The sequence below is a fragment of the Sander lucioperca genome, chromosome 10, assembly GCF_008315115.2.
Source record: "Sander lucioperca isolate FBNREF2018 chromosome 10, SLUC_FBN_1.2, whole genome shotgun sequence".
NCBI classification, from domain to species: domain Eukaryota; kingdom Metazoa; phylum Chordata; class Actinopteri; order Perciformes; family Percidae; genus Sander; species Sander lucioperca.
Genome location: NC_050182.1, coordinates 20,699,526 through 20,717,305, shown reverse-complemented (window position 1 = coordinate 20,717,305; position 17,780 = coordinate 20,699,526). Strand labels below are relative to the sequence as shown.

The following is a 17,780-nucleotide window of genomic DNA, read 5'->3' as shown; positions in this document are numbered from 1 at the left end:
TACACAATGTGCATATGGCTTTCGACTTGTCTATGAGCTGTCTGGGAGTTTTGGAAAATAAAAAGTGCCATTCAGGATTTCATTGCTGCTGTCTTTCTCCATCATGCCTGCAGCAGCAGAATGTGTTAGGAGAAAGAGGCAGCTTGATGATAAGTAACGGTGCTGCAAAGGGTCAAAATAGTAGCTTGTTAGGCACGAGTGAAGTGTAAAATAAATGAATAAATGCCGGCATGCGATTAATGCGATTAAAAAAAATTAATTGCATCGCGTCGGCCCTTAATCGCATCGCGATTAACACGTTAATGCTGACAGCCCTACTTTGAATACTTTAGTACATTTTCCTGATGACACTTACTTTTACTTAAGTAAAAAAAAAGTTTTCAATGCAGGACTTTTACTTGTAACAGTAACTTTTTTACAGTGTGGTATTAGTACTTTTACTAAAGTAAATAATCTGAATACTTCTTCCAACACTGCAAGCATGTGCATAAACTCTTTAGTTAGAAAACAGGTTTGTTTTGTTCACACTGACACTGTATGCTCAGCCAAGGGCAGATGTGGTCCTGGAAACTATTGGTAAGAGGTGACTCTGTATAAGGGTGCTCATTGTGTGGCAGGCAGGTAACTTTACTTACCAGGTCTTTCCATACACAGCTGCTCTAATGGGGATGTGAAGTTCATTCAAGCATCACTTGTAAAATTACAAAACACCTCTTTCACAGTTGCTCTGGCCTGTTAGACTGCAGGACAATATAAATGAACAGCAGTTTCTCTTGGAGGAAAGACTTGTAATAGCTTATTCTGATTCTTTTAACAAATTACTCATTGCTTACAACACATAGAAATAAGTGGACACAATCTAACGCGAGTGTAGACTGTGCCTTTTTAAAACTTATTTAAGCCTTTACACCAAAAAAAGCAGAAACTATTCCTCAATTTTTGTGCAAAGTTGAATGTCAAACAAATAAATCAAAAGCTACACCCAATGGATAGTATACAAACTTCCAAAAAAGATCCAAGTCATTACATGATTAAGACACACCCCCTTTAAAATATGTAACTGAACCATTACATATCTGAACGTAATGCCATCAATGTCCCTTAACATGAAAACATAAAGGGCAGGCTGCTTTAACAAATGAAGTCATTAAACTCGAGAAAAGAAACTGAACACGAGCAAGGTTTAGGGCTCATGCCCACTCCACGTAGATCTTATTATGAAATGTTAAAGGACTTTGAAGGTGTAAAATGAATGGGTTCAGTTAGTTCTGTTCGTGAAAGTATCCACAGAGTTCTTGTTTTACCAACAGACTGATCCGAACAAGAAGGCGTCTCCGTGTTGGAGTCAGAGGGGGAGTAAACAGAGAAACAGAGAGTGGATGGAGTAAGGGGCAGAGCAATGCAAGTGCCTCAGCAGATACAAAACGCCAGAGGGCTGGGACATACGCATGCATGTTTACTGTCTGGAGTTACTATTGACTGATTCTTCCTGCTGGAACTCCTTTTCTTGACGTATTCCTGGGATTTATTGAGAAACTTTGATTCCAGGAGTTGAGGAGAAATAGCTGGTTTTCATAACAGGGTAAGTAGGTTTTGATATGTTTTCCTCTGTTTAGTTGCTGAAGCACTGCAGGCTCTACTTGCAATTATGTTTTTTCTTTTTTTTTTTTTTTTTTTTTAGAATAATGAGTAATTTTTCTTAAACATGGTGAAAAAGTGGAATCACCAGCTGCAACATGTATTCTCTATGAAGTAAATATTTACAGGACAGTTTCCATCACCTGCATCATGAAAAGCCATCAAAGGCAGGGAATGTGCAAAACAGAGATCAGGTCCCATAAAACACGGTTAGGTACACACTGTTTTAGTGTTTCATAGTAAACACATAGCCTTGGCTTTAATTCATGAGGAAATGTGAGAGGGATTGCTCTGTGAGTGACTCCCCCCTATTTTGGTCAGTTGTGTAATCACTGTAATAAATCATATTCGAAATCAAATGTAAAGGATAATTACATGTTTCTGTGCTTTCTTTGCCACTAACACTGGTTTAGTGCGTATCTTTTTGATATTAATAAACGTCCATTACGTTCAAGACATTGCCAAATAAGTTGCTACAAAAATAATGAAGACTATCAGCTCCACACAACTCTCTCTGGATTTCTCAGTATGACTATGTTCAGAAGTGTCATCAGGCGAATTTCACGCGCCCCGAAAATCGAGAGAAGATAATGACCTCTTCTGAAGAGTCCATCATGTTTTTTTTTTTATCCTCCGTGTCCTCCTTGGTTACAAGCAACTGTGTGGAGGGGCGCGATCACAGAAGGTTTGTGTCATGTGGATGCACCGAAAGTTTTGTTGTCATTACTTAGAATTCCTCATGGAGGCGACAGAAACACACACTACACACTATAGCTTTAATATTTTCCAAATGGTGTACATATTAAAGGAATCATCTGTCGACAAATGACAGAAGCCCCGTTCTGACCTGGTATCAAATTGGATCTGAGTGATTGGATCACAAGTGGACAGCTCTAAGTACAGGTGAAAACATGCTCAGGACGCACAGTAATGCACAGGCTTAGTGGAAAGTGACGAACATTTAGGATGGAGGTCTATGGCCCTTAAATAGATAGTATATTTGTTATACTGTTGGCTAATTCATGTAGAAAACACTTTTAGACCTGTGGCAGAGAGACATCAAACAGATTTGAGGTCAGAGGTCAACAGCTCTGTGGGGTGCAACATGGATATGTGACCCCTGCAGGTCTCAGGTCAGCTGCTACCGTATACATGTCTGTGTGGGACGCAAAATTACGAATCCCACTATGGCTACGTCAAGACCTGCACTATGAAGCAGCTTGATTGGTTGGGGTTAGGCATTTGACCTCGTGTGGTTAAGGTTAGGATAGCCGATTGGTCAGGGGATAGGACCTGTACAAATAGGGTTACGTTACCTTGCGTAAGCATGGACGCCTGGCCAATAAATGCTATTGAAGGGCTGGTCTTGGCGTGGCCATAGTGGGATTCGTAATATCGCATGTGGGACTGTTCATCTGCCTGGGCTCAGTGTCATCACCCTGAACAGAGCAGAGAAAGACGTTCAGAACTCCATTAAGAAATCCTGAAATTTCTAACATCTTACATGCTGTCTTAGAACTAAGATCTGATCTATATGACCAATGCAACGTCATTCTGCTTTTAAATGTGGCTATATTTGCTATTTCTTCACCGATCACACACAGGTTTCAGACAGCAGTGGAGCCTGCAGTCTGAGTATGACAGGTCATTAATGGCTCTTCTGGGGACGTGATAGGGAAACAGTCTGTGGTACCTTTCAGCCTCTCTTAAATCACTGTCAACCACCTATGCACCAAAACATTGAAAAGCTCATTCATTCATAGAGAGTTTGTGGACTTGATGGCAGATGGGAAAACTTGATACTCGTGTGTAGCTCGGTGTAGCCTACACTCATTTAGAACCAGAACCCAAAGTGTAATGCTGCCATTAGTGAATATGTCACATTTAGAATCAGACTATGCCATTTGGAATGTGCTCTTTCCTGTAGCTCTACAAAACCCATGCAATGTTGTGTGCATTACATCTATTCACACTAAAATGTGAAATCTGAAGCTGAGGGGGTCAAATATGCTGGAGGTGAAAGTTCTCCCTATTTATATTCCTCCTCATCATTAACTTAAATGTGGCACTTCACTAGTTACCTTACTGGCACAGAGTCACTATGTGTTTCCTACACCAAGGAGGTTATGTTTTCAGTCCTGTACAGACTCCAGTTTGTCTGTTAATTGGAGGCATATTTCAACAAATAATTGACAGAGTTCAGTGAAATTTTGTGTAAAGATAGACCATGGGAATAGAAGGAAGAATTGCTTTTTTTTATTTGAATAGCACCACCATTTGGCCATTTGTAAAGCCAATTAAACCTTATTTTTCCTGGATTCCTGATCCCTTGAAACATATTTTCTCAATCAGCCACACCAGTTTTGGTTATTTCACATTTATTCTGTGTTTTTGTCTGTGCTCGTCTCACCAGCTTGAAGTGGGCGAGGCTCAAATAGTTCCATGAACCAATCAGCATTTAAGCCTGATGACGGGTAGTTTCCTTATGTTGTTAACTAAATCTGGTAGTCAGTCAAATCAGATCAAACCCCAAAGTTTATTAGCTGAGTTTATGGATATTATATAATAACTAATAAAGGATGTTTTTCAGCTTTAACTTTGATTGTTGCTTGTTCAGTGAATCTTGAGGTTATGGTTAAAAAAATAATTTAAATTGTTATTTTAGGGGCTTTTTGAATTTTAGCAAAAAACACCATTTACCATTCCTCATATAATCAGTCTGACTCACATCAAATCTTGCAAAAACCATTCTTGTACAAAACGTTATATTCCCAGACAGGGTTGAGGTGTTCATCATGGCCACCATCAGCCAATTAACAGGATTGACTGTCATTGTGTCGATTTTGATGCAGATTAAACATTTCCAAATAAAAAAATTAGATTATAAAAATAACAAATTTTCTTGCAGTTTCCCTCTTGCTTTATTGCCTCTCTCCTCATCTGTCTCTGACTTTACTGTTCCATGCAGTCTTGTTCTCTGCTTGCAGTGCATTGTGGGAGTGTTTATATCAGTTCTTGTGCTTTCCTCTCTCTCTCTCTCTCTCTCTCTCTCTCTCTCTCTCTCTCTCTCTCTCTCTCTCCCTCTCTCTCTCTCTCTCTCTCTCTCTCTCTCTCTCTCTCTCCCTCTCTCTCTCTCTCTCTCTCCAAACGCTGCAGTTGTCACATCTTGTCAGAATGAGGTCACTGGCCCTCGGCCTCTTCTTCCTGTTGTGCTGTAACGCAGTTCGACTGGACAGACGGCGTCCCAGACCCATCGCGGCCAGAGGTCGAAATGAAACTACTGTCCAAACCAAACCAGCGGGTAAATGATCAGATGGAGACCAAAATGTGTATTTTGCCAACTGCATTTATGTCTGTTTCTATCTAATGCCGACCTTACACCAAACAACTTTTCAAGCCATTTCCCTGTTGCAGGCACATTTCCAATATCAGAACGAAATCATGAGAGTTGTGCTAGAGTTGGGGCGCGCTCCTGTCGTCATCATTTGGTGTAAGGTGGTCATAAAACTCAGTCCGAGCTGTCTTAAATAAGTCTTTTTCCCATCTTGACGTTCCAACAAAATCAAACGTGTTTGACATTATTGTTAGTTTTAAAGTGCCCATATTATGAAAAAATCACTTTTTCTGGGATTTGGGGTGTTATGTTGTGTCTCTGGTGCTTCCACACACATACAAACTTTGAAAAAAATCCACCCATGCTGTTTAGAGTGAGATACGGTTTCTGAATGTGTCCTGCCTTCAGTCTCTGGGTGAGCTGTTCAAAATCGGCACGGCTTGTGACGTCACAAGCCGAAATGAGCAGGCTAACCGCAACCATTAGCTCGTTAGCCATAGCGTTAGCATGCTAACGCTATGGCTAACGCTAGCATGCTAACGCTAGCATGCTACCTCGTTCTCAATAGCAAAGCACTGCTACAACACACACAAGTTCACCATAATCTACAATAGAACTACTTCCATGTGCGCCCTCATTTAGAAGTCTCCCAGCTAATCCTGCCTTGTAACTGACCAAAGTTGTAGAAACAGCCTTTCTTTTACTCTAACATACGTCTATGGAGCTAGCTAGCTGACATGGTCTACATCTGAGCTACTGGGCATGTGCAGTACAATCAAAGATAGTACAGAAGAAGAAGAAGAAAAGAGGCCTCACTCTGTAGCTAAAACAGAGACCAGGTGAAAAGAGGATCTGCAGCAGTGAGAGAGAGCGGTGCAGTACAACACAAATATGGTGTTTTTTGAGAATTAAACCATGTAAACCTATTCTGGTACAACCTTAAAATACAATTATGAACCTGAAAATGAGCATAATATGGCTGCTTTAAGTCTTGATAGTAAAATCTTCTAGTCTGTGACTAAAAACTCAGTAACATTATGACAGATTGTATTTAGATGTGAGATGGTGTTGGACTTTAGTCTTTTCAAAGTCTTTTCAGAGTCTTCTAGTGTATGGTAGATACAAAGTCAAACTATTTTCTTGAATTTATTTTAGATTTTGCCCCAAACTGAGCTGTGAGTTGCAGTATTTGTTTCCCTGATCACCTACCTCCATGTCTTTCATCACAGAGAAACCTTGCAAAGCAATCCCGCTGGATTTCGTCTTTGTCATCGACAGCTCCCGAAGCATCCGCCCCAACGACTATGAGAAGGTGAAGACCTTCATCATCAACCTGCTGCAGTTCCTCGGGGTGGGCTCTGATGCCACTCGGGTCGCTCTGCTACAGTATGGCAGCGTGGTCCAGCCCGAATTCTCCCTCAACACCTACACCACCAGGGCTGAGGTGGAGCAGGCGGTGAGGAACATGGAGCACCTTGCCACAGGAACAATGACGGGTCTGGCCATCCAGTACACCATGGAGACAGCCTTCACTGAGAAATAGGGAGCACGACCGGCAGAACTGCTCATCCCACGAATCGCTATGGTTGTGACTGATGGGCGGCCTCAAGACACGGTGGAGGAGATCGCGGCTCAGGCAAGGCATGCCGGCATCCAGATATTTGCTGTCGGAGTGGGCAGGGTGGATATGGACACTCTGAAGGCCATAGGGAGCGAGCCACACTCTGAACATGTGCACCTGGTGGCCAACTTTAGCCAGATAGAAACTCTCATCTCTGTGTTCCAGTCCAAACTGTGTGGAGGTGATGAATCCCATCTATTTTTGTGATCCATTTTGTGTCCCTCCTCATTCATGCATGTGTATTAGCACCAATTTGTTTTTTATGATTACAATTTTTATTTTTTAACACACAAAACATACAGTTTGCAACATGAAGATATCACCCCCCCCCCCCTTTGTCATCATCACCACCCACCCAGACATAAATCAAGAAAAGATGACACAGTAACTACAATATTCAAGACCATACAACAAAATGATAACAAAATAGGCAAACTATAAACCAAATGAACTTATGTGTCAATGACTACACCATAAGCCCATCATACACGTCTCCCCAGCACAACACTTCTTAGGAGCCCTCCAGAAAGATCAGGTACTTTCCCCATTTTCTAGTGTAGACATCCAATCTGGCAAACCATTTATATGACATCTTTCCAAAACGCCCACACACTAGCCATCTCACAAACCCACTCCTGAATTGACGGCACCCTTTTATTCTTTCATCCTCTTAAAGGTGCTCTAAGCGATGTTGGGTGACGTCACTTCTTGTTGACATTTGAAGTATTTTCAAACAAAACGAGGCTAGCTCGCCCCTCTCTCCTCCTCATCCCGTCCCCTCCCCCTCCCTTCAGCGCACTAACGAACGCTGGTAGACTGTTATGTTTGGTGGTGCAGGTTGGCCAGTTTGTTTTTGTTGGCGTTTGTGGAGCCTAGGCTGTCTACAGAGACCACTTTTTTACAGTGTGTTCAGGGGCCAGGCAGCTGGCAGATAGTGAGAAGATGTTTTTTACAGTGTGTTCAGGGGACAGGCAGCTAGCAGATAGTGAGGAGATGTTTTTTTACAGTGTGTTCAGGGGCCAGGCAGCTGGCAGATAGTGAGGAGATGTTTTTTACAGTGTGTTCAGGGGACAGGCAGCTAGCAGATAGTGAGGAGATGTTTTTTTACAGTGTGTTCAGGGGCCAGGCAGCTATCGATAGTGAGGAGATGTTTTTTTACAGTGTGTTCAGGGGACAGACAGCTAGCAGATAGTGAGGAGATGTTTTTTACAGTGTGTTCAGGGGACAGGCAGCTAGCAGATAGTGAGGAGATGTTTTTTACAGTGTGTTCAGGAGACAGGCAGCTAGCGGATAGTGAGGAGATGTTTGCTGTGGAATTGTGTCCATTATGTCTCATTCGAACTACAGATCCGCTACCCGATCTGGCAAACTTGCATAGTGCGGTTATAGCTGATAGAGGGCCGCAAAGCGAATGCAGAAGTGCCGTTCACCCTGTTACGAGTTGATGAACCACTGAAATGATTTTTGGAAACATTATTTTAAGGTACAAAAGAATCTTTGGTGTTGCTTTAAAACAATCTGTCTGGCTATTAACTAGTGTGGACCCAGCTTTAGAATTGAACAAAAAATCTTGGGCTGAATGGAACCTGGGTCCCTGCAATCCAACATAGGTTTTCATGTATGCCGGTCCAAAATTCCTGGACCTTATGTTTGAGTGTCTGTGTTGTGTATGTTGGTGCGTGCGTTAGGTTCAGAGATGTGTGAGGTGGTGGACCATCAGTGCCAGCACATCTGTGTGAGCAGCCCTGCCTCATACAGGTGCAAGTGCAGGAAGGGCTTCACCCTCAACCCGGACGGCAAGACATGTAAAGGTGAAGGAACTCCTTTTCTCTCATTTCACTGTTGTTTTTAAAAATGTATTTACCCAGAAAAATGTGTTCTCTTTTTCGGCTACAGGCTTTTTTTTTTTTTACATTTACACAGTTTTCCTCACTCAAGGCTGCTTAATGCCACTGCTGTCTTCTTTGATCACAAAGCACCGTAACTTTCTCAGGCAACATGACAAAAGAGATGACTAAAGGGGATTGCAAATATAGAGGATTTGATCTCTATATGGCTCCAGAGACACTGCGGGTCATCTGCTAGTACTTTAAAGCGGCTATAATCCAAATTTCTATATCAACATGTATCACATGAATACTTATCATTCTTAGTGATGAATCAACAGAAAACTATCACCAAACTCTGTAGTTTTGATCAGCTCTGCAGAGTTTTAACATCCTACAGCTCATTGTTTTAATTTTACAAACTCCACTGTCACTCTATGTATAATATACATTGTATATGTATATGTATATGAGGATATGTGTGCTGTGGTGGACCATGGCTGTGAACACATCTGTTCCAACCTACCTGATAGCTGTGAGTGCCGCTGCTGTCCAGTATATCGACTCAACATTTCCCTGAAAACATGCAACAGTAATAATACATGTCTTACTTCACCAGGGACTTCTCATCCTTCTCCATCACTAGTAACTATTTTTTACTGTATTCTACATTTGAATATATTTGTCTTTATGGCAATAACCTTCACTAAACCTAACAAAAATGTTACCCTGTTGCATACACACGTGGATTTTTCTTATTTTTTTTAACTACCCTTTTCAGAGTATGGTTATCTAATCTCTTGAACCAGTTCAAATGAAAATTTTGAGAATGCACACATAACAAAGTCTGAGGGTTTGTTCTGTTGTTTCCTTTTACACAGTCAATCACTATAGAGAGGCGGTCCGGTGGACCTCATGGGACCTTAATTCGGAAAAAATATGAACGGTAGTGAACGGGGAGAGGCAAATTATATTTTGACCCCGTTTGAATTGAGCCATGGATTACAAATATGATGTTCAATGTTAATTTAAAAGATCATTTTTCAACCGAAAAAAGTCTAAGTAAGCCTTAGGTTTGTCGTAGTTTTGTGTGAAACCGCTCAGTGAACTACATCTCTCGTCTCACAAAACTTACGTCACCTAGCTTGATGCTCAACTTGCTCGCTAGCTAACTAGCTTAGCTCTGTTCCACAACACACTCTTACCTGATGTGTTTTATCCAGTGAAATGTTTTCAGCAGATAAGCAAAAGAACAAGCAAGATCCTCTGCTCGTTTGAGTAACGTTACATCCCCAGTACGATACACACAGACATCGTAGCTTCAGCGAGACGTCATCCATGCGACTTTGAAGTGTGCAGTCTTTCTAAATACGTATTTTCACAGTCTGATACTTCAACAGTTTAACAATAAACTGAGACTTTCTTGACTTGCGAAATTATCTATTAAACTGATGAACATCATATGTGTAATTCATGGCTCAATTCAAACCTGATCAAAAAATAATTTGTCTTTCCCCATTCACTCCCGTTCATATTTTTTCGAAAGATAGGTCCCATGGACTGGAAGTAGAAGGGTGTGACTTCGGCTCTCTATTAATACTAAGTTACCAAATCAACGTTACCATAATTAAAATACCATACCATAATTTTAAAAATATTTTTCTACAATATTTATTCTTAAAGGATAAAGGGCCACCTTGAGGAAGGCACGGTAGCCAAAGGGGTTTGGTGAATAAAGCATTGTGTAAAGTCATTTTCATGCACCTCCAATCCAACTGAGAGACAGCATTCATCCTACCAGTGATGTCCCTCCACCCACTGTTGGAAAACGTCCCTGTTGCTCCTCTGGAGGATGTTGACAGAAAGTAACGTGGGGGAGATTTCCTGAAGGAAGTGTGCTTTTGCAATCATCAGAGCAGCTGCTGAAACGTGGAGGTGTATCCAGGGTGTCAGTATCACGGAATCAAAACAACATCCATTGTTTGATCTTTCTTGTCTTGGGTTCACATATCTACACCTTTACCAGAGTCTTTCTGAGAGTGGATTTAGATGTTTGATAAACAAATGATGGTTTTCTCCTTTTGTGTTCTTGTATACTATGTGTCAAGCTGAAATATCTTATGCATACAGAAAACATAACTAATAATAGACATTCTAGTAATTAAAGCTACAGTACCAGTAGTAGAAGAACACATAATGTTAGTGATAGACAAGTATGAGAAGTATTATTTTATTGAAGATTCATCCTCAGAAATGGACCACTGTAAACTTGGGAAGTAATGATTTCAGGCTACACAGATGCTAAGTAGTATCTTCTACAGTAATATATTGTCATTTGTTAATAGTGTTAACAATGCTTCAATCTCTGTTTTGTGCTGTTTATGTCACCCAGAGATTGATCACTGTGCTGATGGCACCCATGGGTGTGAGCAGGAGTTTATGAGCACAGAAGACGCCTGTGTGTGTAAATGCAAAAACAGCTACACACTCAGGCCTGATGGAAAAACATGCAAGAGTAAGTGTCCGTTGTATTTTTCTACTTCCTTGCTGATATTTCAAAAAAGAACTTGATTTTGTTTTTTACTTTTAGAGGAGGAAAATGGTCTTGGCCTCCACTTCATTTAGCTGGCTGGAGTTAGATGTTGTCTGTTTGTGCTCACTGGTACAATGGAACAATATGAAGAATTCAGAAAAACTAAAGGAGTTCATCTTTTGGAACACAGAGTAAATGTGCAAATTCAATTTGATTTGGTCTGTCCATTGAATTTTAATATTTTAAAAGTGGCAGAGTAGCAGAACTCAACAAATAGCTAAATTTTAACTAACCCTAACCCTTAATCCCGCCTGTACTGATAAACTGACTATTTCCTGCAGAGATAGACCATTGCGCTGATGGGAAGCACGGCTGTGAACAGGAATTTATGAACACAGAAGACGCCTGTGTGTGTAAATGCAGGAAAGGCTACACACTCAGACCTGATGGGAAAACATGCAAGAGTACGTGTGCATTGCTTCTTTCCTCCTTATCCTGTTATTTCAACAAAGAAACATATTTTCTTAAAAATTTCAAAATAAGATTTTTTTTTTTTCAGATTAACATTTTTTTCAGTGATGTGTTATTGATTTACATCATGTGTAACGCTGTTTACATCAATAACTATTGTAGATGTCCTCCAACCTGTTTCTCATTAGTGCTATAGGATTGCATGAACAATTTGTCCAACAGTTCAACATGACTGCAAGCATGTTAACTGTAGCACAAGAAGAAACTTACCTTTAGATGTGATATCGCTCGGTTACATTGTAACCTTGGTTCCTTGAGTAAAGAGACTATCTCTCCAGCTGTAAGCTGCTCCGAGATGGTTCTGATCAAACTATCAGTGATTCCACGCCAGCACAGGTGCTTTATAGGGCGTGGCTGGGCAAGCCGGTTTATCTTGAAGTATCCATGTAACTGACCTTAGGGGGATCCTCCCCGTGCATATGGAATATGTAACGGTGGAGAGATGAGGTCTCGATACGATAGAGAAACAGTATTCACTGTTGATACCACTGGCGATGAATACTTTCCATGGGTCAGACTAGACAGCAGTTGAGAGTATTCTTTTATTTTCAGTAATTACTCCCCAATTCTGTCTGTATTGATAAATGGACTATTTCCTGCAGAAAAGGACCATTGCGCTGATGGGAAGCACGGCTGTGAACAGGAGTTTATGAACACAGAAGACGCCTGTGTGTGTAAATGCAGGAAAGGCTTCACACTCAGACCTGATGGGAAAACATGCAAGAGTACGTGTGCATGGTTTCTTTCCTCTTCTTCTTGTCGTTTCAACAAAGAAAGACGTTTTTTTCCCCTCTATATTTCAGAGTAAGACATTTCTTTCTTAGTGATGTGTGATTTTTTTTTGTCCTGTGTGTATTGCTAAATGGACTGTTTCCTGCAGAGATAGACCATTGTGCTGATGGTAAACATGGCTGTGAGCAGGAGTTTCTGAATACAGAAGATTCATGTGTGTGTAAATGCAGAAATGGATTCACACTCCAACCCGATGGAAAAACATGTCAGAGTGAGTCCAAGCTCATTCATTATCATAAATACATAGTGTACTGCAGCCAAAGGATATTATTTGAATATGTAAATGCAATGATTTGATGGGATACTACAAAATAGATTAAAAAAAAACTAGATAACATACAGGACAGTAAATAATGTAAGTTTTGAAGCAGTGAGTCTTTTTCCTGTGTGTTTCAGTTTGGAGGCTTCTGATTCATTTTCATATGTTCATTTTAATTCATATTAAGCTGTAGATAAGTGAAGAAAAGCCTGACTCTAAAGACTTATTTCACAGTTTAAAAAAGACATATGATATTTGTGTGAGGCAAAATAAACCCAATTCAGAATAATATCTTTAATTAGCATGTTTTCAAATATTGCTTTGACTGTCCCCTATTCCAGTATTTATATGTCACATCACTTTGGATGAATTCCACCCAGTTATAAGTTCAGTGTTAATCTAGTGCTCACCAACATATTTATTTCCCCCCTCCCCCCTGGATTAAGGGGATATTCTGTTTGTAGCAGCCTGCTCCTTCCTAAACTTTACTTAACAAAGACAGAGGACTTACAGTTACAATACCGTTCAATTAAGAATACAATTTTGCACGATCACAAATTGTAATTTTAAAAACTACAATTACTCATTGCCTTTCACAATATATATAAATAAAACATATTTTAGACACTCATACAATCATATTTACAGTGCCTGAATTGGTCCAAAAAAGGGGCCAGTACCCTAATTCAGCAGCTATGATTATCATGTGTATATCTATGCTATATATTGTAGTAGTGACCTTGAATCGTCGACCGATTCGATCTAAGGAGCCTGCTCCGACTACCAATCTCACAGTTATGAAACAAAAAATCATTCCATTCGGGCTATATGGGGGTACAGAATGTCTGATTTTACATTTAATTGCTTGGTTTGTCCCTGTAAATAATGATATGTAGCCTATTTCGCTTTAAACATTAGCCTATTAATAATGCTGTTAATAACAATTAGAAGTAAGATACAAAATTCCGAAGTTCTGGTACTCAGTGCTGCTGAGTACTGGCCCATTTTAGGCACTGCATATATATATATCCTTGTGTCTGTATAATTGCACTGACAGGTCTGGACCTGTGTCAGACCGTGGAGCATGGCTGTGAACACCAGTGCGTCAGCACCACTGACTCCTACATCTGCAGATGTTTTGAAGGATTTATGTTAGCTGAAGATGGGAAGATCTGCAAGAGTATGATCTTAACTTTCTTTGATATAGACTGTCTCCTAAGTCAAAATACATAAAGCATGTACTTGTTGTCCTTGTTTTTGACAGAGCCAGAGTGTGGCGATGGAGTCATGGATCTGGTTTTCGTAATCGATGGCTCCAAGAGTCTGGGCCCTGCCAACTTTGAACTGGTCAAGCAGTTTGTAAACGGCATTGTGGACTCACTGGACATTTCCAGGACAGGCACTCATGTTGGCCTTCTTCAATACTCCACCAAGGTGCGCACAGAGTTCACCCTAGGCCAGTACACCACAGCACAGAACATCAAACAGGCTGTGTCCCGGATGCAGTACATGGGGAGAGGTTCCATGACTGGCTCAGCCTTACGTCACATGTTTGAGCTCAGCTTTTCAGCTAAAGAAGGAGCCAGGCCGAACATCCCACGTGTCAGCATTGTGTTCACTGATGGAAGATCACAGGATGACGTGTCTGAATGGGCTAATAAAGCAAAGAACTCTGGTACGCTTATTGTCTTGCCTTGCCATTCAAACGCGCTACCGTTTTAAATCAAACTAAGTTCTTTCTAATAGGCCTTACCTGTCATTATTCTGCTTTGTCATTTTCAGGGGTCACATTATATGCCTTGGGTGTTGGCAAAGCCATTGAACAGGAGCTGAGAGAAATAGCTTCAGAGCCTGATGAGAAGCACCTTTATTACGCAGAAGATTTTGACAAAATGGGAGAAATTACAATGAAGCTCAAGTCCAGGATATGTAAAGGTACATTGAACTAACTCGCAATTTGTCAAAAGAAATGCTCAAAAATGTCAGATTTCTAATAGCACTGTCTCTTCCTTTAAAGTGGTGCATCACTGCCACCTGGTGCTGCTATGATGATCACTGTTTCAAGCAACTCTATAAATTTTTTATGCAGTAGTCTGTGCAATTATCTGTTTCACATAGGCTAACTGATCAGTCCTTTTGCTCTGCAATCATGTACTCCTCATATCGACTACATTCTCTACAGGAAGAGACAGGGAGGTAAACCTGCAGGAAAAGATTAGAAGAGATGGGGTGAAATAAAACGGATTCAAAGATGGGAAAATCTTCTCTTCTCATGTATTTTTTCTCCACAGACAAACCGTCCGATGAAAACATGTGCCAGTGTGAGAACGTGATAATGTTTCAAAACCAGGTCACCAAGAAGCTGACGAACCTGATGCAGAATAATATCCTTTTCTAAATAACTGTCTGACTCCAAGATTCAACATGTTTTTTTTGTAAACTTGGGTCGATTGGGTCTCTGTCAAAGAATCCTCAAGTGCAAATGAATAGAGAGCTACATACAAAAACTCAGCACATTAAGTGTCCTTTGTTTTATGATTTTAGAAACAAATGTGTATAAAAATATTAAGGCCCTGACATACCAACCCGACGTCAAAGAACTAGTGGCGACTGAGGCCGACTGTTGTGGCTCCTCACCTCTGTGGCTTGGCAATGCAAAATTACACTGATCACACCGCACAGACTACAGCCGATGGCCAACTACGATGTACGTTGCGCCTGCGCCTGTGAAAGTGACAAAAACTCTCCATACTAGCAGTTAGCGGTAGTCTGTTTTCGTCATTTAAAAAGGGAAACCGGAAGACCCAGGACTGTGGCTTTACAGATATAGCGTTTGCCCACTTGAATCATACTAATCCATTTGTCTTCAGTTGCTTCATTCCAGATGGCCATGATTCATTTTACTCATATAGCAGCTGGCCGGCTGGCTACAGCTAGCTTGCTTGTGCTCAGTTCTCAAGTCTTTTGACCAACCACGGTGCAGAGGGAAAGAGGGAGAGAGATCTATGGTCTTTAAATTAAATTTTATGGTATAGGACATTATTTTATTTGTTTATTTTGTAAAAAAAATATTTACAAGACAATATTTTGTATATGTTTGCCCTCTTATGGACATAATGTGCAAAAATATATATTCAAATAGTTCAAACCTCTGTGTTTTTGCTCTCTAAAATACCAATAGACATTTTAAAAAAAACTGTGTTTTTAAAAGGAATATTCAAATGTCATTTTTGGCCAGATTTGAGATGATGATGAAAAATGAGACCAGTCTTCTGTGTGTGCCCTCTTGACTTAAGCCATTTGCTGGCTTTCCTAACGTTTTTTCTTCTCGAGCACTGATTCACTTTAGACAAATAGCCAATTAGAGTGATTCCTCTCACCGATGGGCTCCCCCACCAATTCAACATGCTGAATCGGCTGAAATAAGCTGACAAGGGCCAACTAGTACGAATGGTGCGGACGCTCACCGACACCAACATCTGTCAGGGGCTTTAATTCTGACTGATTTGTGATCGAACACAAAAGACAATCTAAGGCTTTTATCAACCCGCATTTCAGTCTCCATGACAAACATATAACTTCAAACATGAACACTTTTAACAGGGCAAAAAAATACAGCTCTTTCTAGCTTCCGAACAGAGGTTCAACTCACAACAGGCAAGCTACAGGCAAAGAGACACCTGTCTGTCCAGACAATTAACACAAAGTCATGGTTTAACCAGTCTCGCATTGCCAGACCTTCCTCCACAGCGCTGCGGAGGAGGGTCTGGCTAGTCCACACAGCATTCTGGGATGGGAGAAAAACGTGCTCTGGTTTATTGGCATTTCTTTAAACCAATCACAATCATCATGGGCGGCGCTAAGAGCCACGGTGCCTCTGCAAATAGTCTCGGGAAGGAACTTGTTTTGCTGGAACATGTACGTTCAAATGTTGTTTTAGTCGCGCAACAGAAAAGTCAGATTGGACAGAGAGTCTAGCTAGCTGTCTGGATTTACCCTGCAGAGATCTGAGGAGCAGTTAACCATAGTCCTCACAAATCCACCAGAGTTTAGAATTCCAACACAAAGAAAGCCTAAGGTACCGGACATCGGAAAAAAGTGAAATCCGGCGGAATTTCCAGCAGCAACGGAGCAATCCCGGAAGTGGAACGTCGTGGATATAGACTATGGTTTAACTAACAAATGACTGCTATAAGCATCATCTACTAAAGGTGCTGTAGGTAGGGTTGTGAAAAATTTCAGCATCGACAACTTCTCAGTCCCTCCCCCCTTTCTGCTAAAGCTCAAAACGGTCTCCTAAGCCCCTCCCCCCACAAGGGAGAATGAATGCGTGTGCATGAGCAGTGATTGACACACAGTTAAACACCCCCCCTGGCCCTGATTGGTGCATCTCAACAGGGAGCTGTGGATTTTTGCAAATCCCTCTTCAGGCTGTAGGTGGAGCCAGAGGAGCTGGATTTATTTTAAATGACCTGCTTCATGTAGTTCTACTGGAACATAGGGTCAGTTTGACAAATATGACAGAAAGTTAGTTTTAAAAGGCTTACCTACTGCACCTTTAACAAAATAAAGATTAAATAAAAGGATTTGGAAAAGCACACCTCAACCTATGCAACAAGGGACCTGACTGCCTTTGCACATGTATACACACATAAAATAGTCATTTTCTGGGGTCAGAAAAACTTGACTATTAAAATGTAATTTCTCTTTAAGATAAGACCGACCTAGTGAAAAGTTTTTTGATGAACTTGGTAAGTTGTGTTTTCATTTGTATCTGCATCTTTCCTTTACATGCCCACTTGAAGCCATGTCGAAGAAGCTGGAGTCACTCGAGAATCAAGTTGTGCGCAAATGAAAGGCTGAGACTCATCCCCCTCCCCCCGAACCTGCAGTGTAGCATTCATCTTTAATCCTGTTCAACAAGCTACACATGCAATGCTTTCTACTGAAGCTATTTTTACACTTTTTGTATACAACAGTGTATTTGTGTCTGTAATGTTCTTAATGTAATGCCAAATCAAATGAATAACTTTGTACAGTAAACTGACAAATAAATATTTTACACTTCACATTTGTTGTGTGATTATCAGGTTTCATGATCAATATAGGGCATAAGTCACGGTACGTCACAAAAACAAATGAAAGCTGTTCAGTCAGTAATTTAACTGCATACCTTCACTGACTCAAACAATACAAAAATAGAACCACTCCAAAGAACAAATTGTACATGTGCTACCCTAAACCAC

At 40.7% G+C, this 17,780-nt stretch overlaps 1 protein-coding gene across 1 annotated transcript; it reads left to right on the top strand.

Annotated features, from left to right (window-relative positions):
- Positions 1-1,098: 1,098 nt before the first annotated feature.
- Positions 1,099-17,603, top strand: LOC116066571 (matrilin-2). Its single transcript, XM_031322716.2, is given in 12 exon segments — positions 1,099-1,582; positions 4,795-4,939; positions 6,202-6,774; positions 8,282-8,404; positions 10,812-10,934; positions 11,294-11,416; positions 12,086-12,208; positions 12,364-12,486; positions 13,799-14,209; positions 14,317-14,469; positions 14,826-14,918; positions 17,334-17,603. Coding segments are annotated over 11 exon segments (2,028 nt in total). The 5' UTR covers positions 1,099-1,582; positions 4,795-4,812; the 3' UTR covers positions 17,390-17,603.
- The last annotated feature ends 177 nt before the right edge of the window (positions 17,604-17,780 follow it).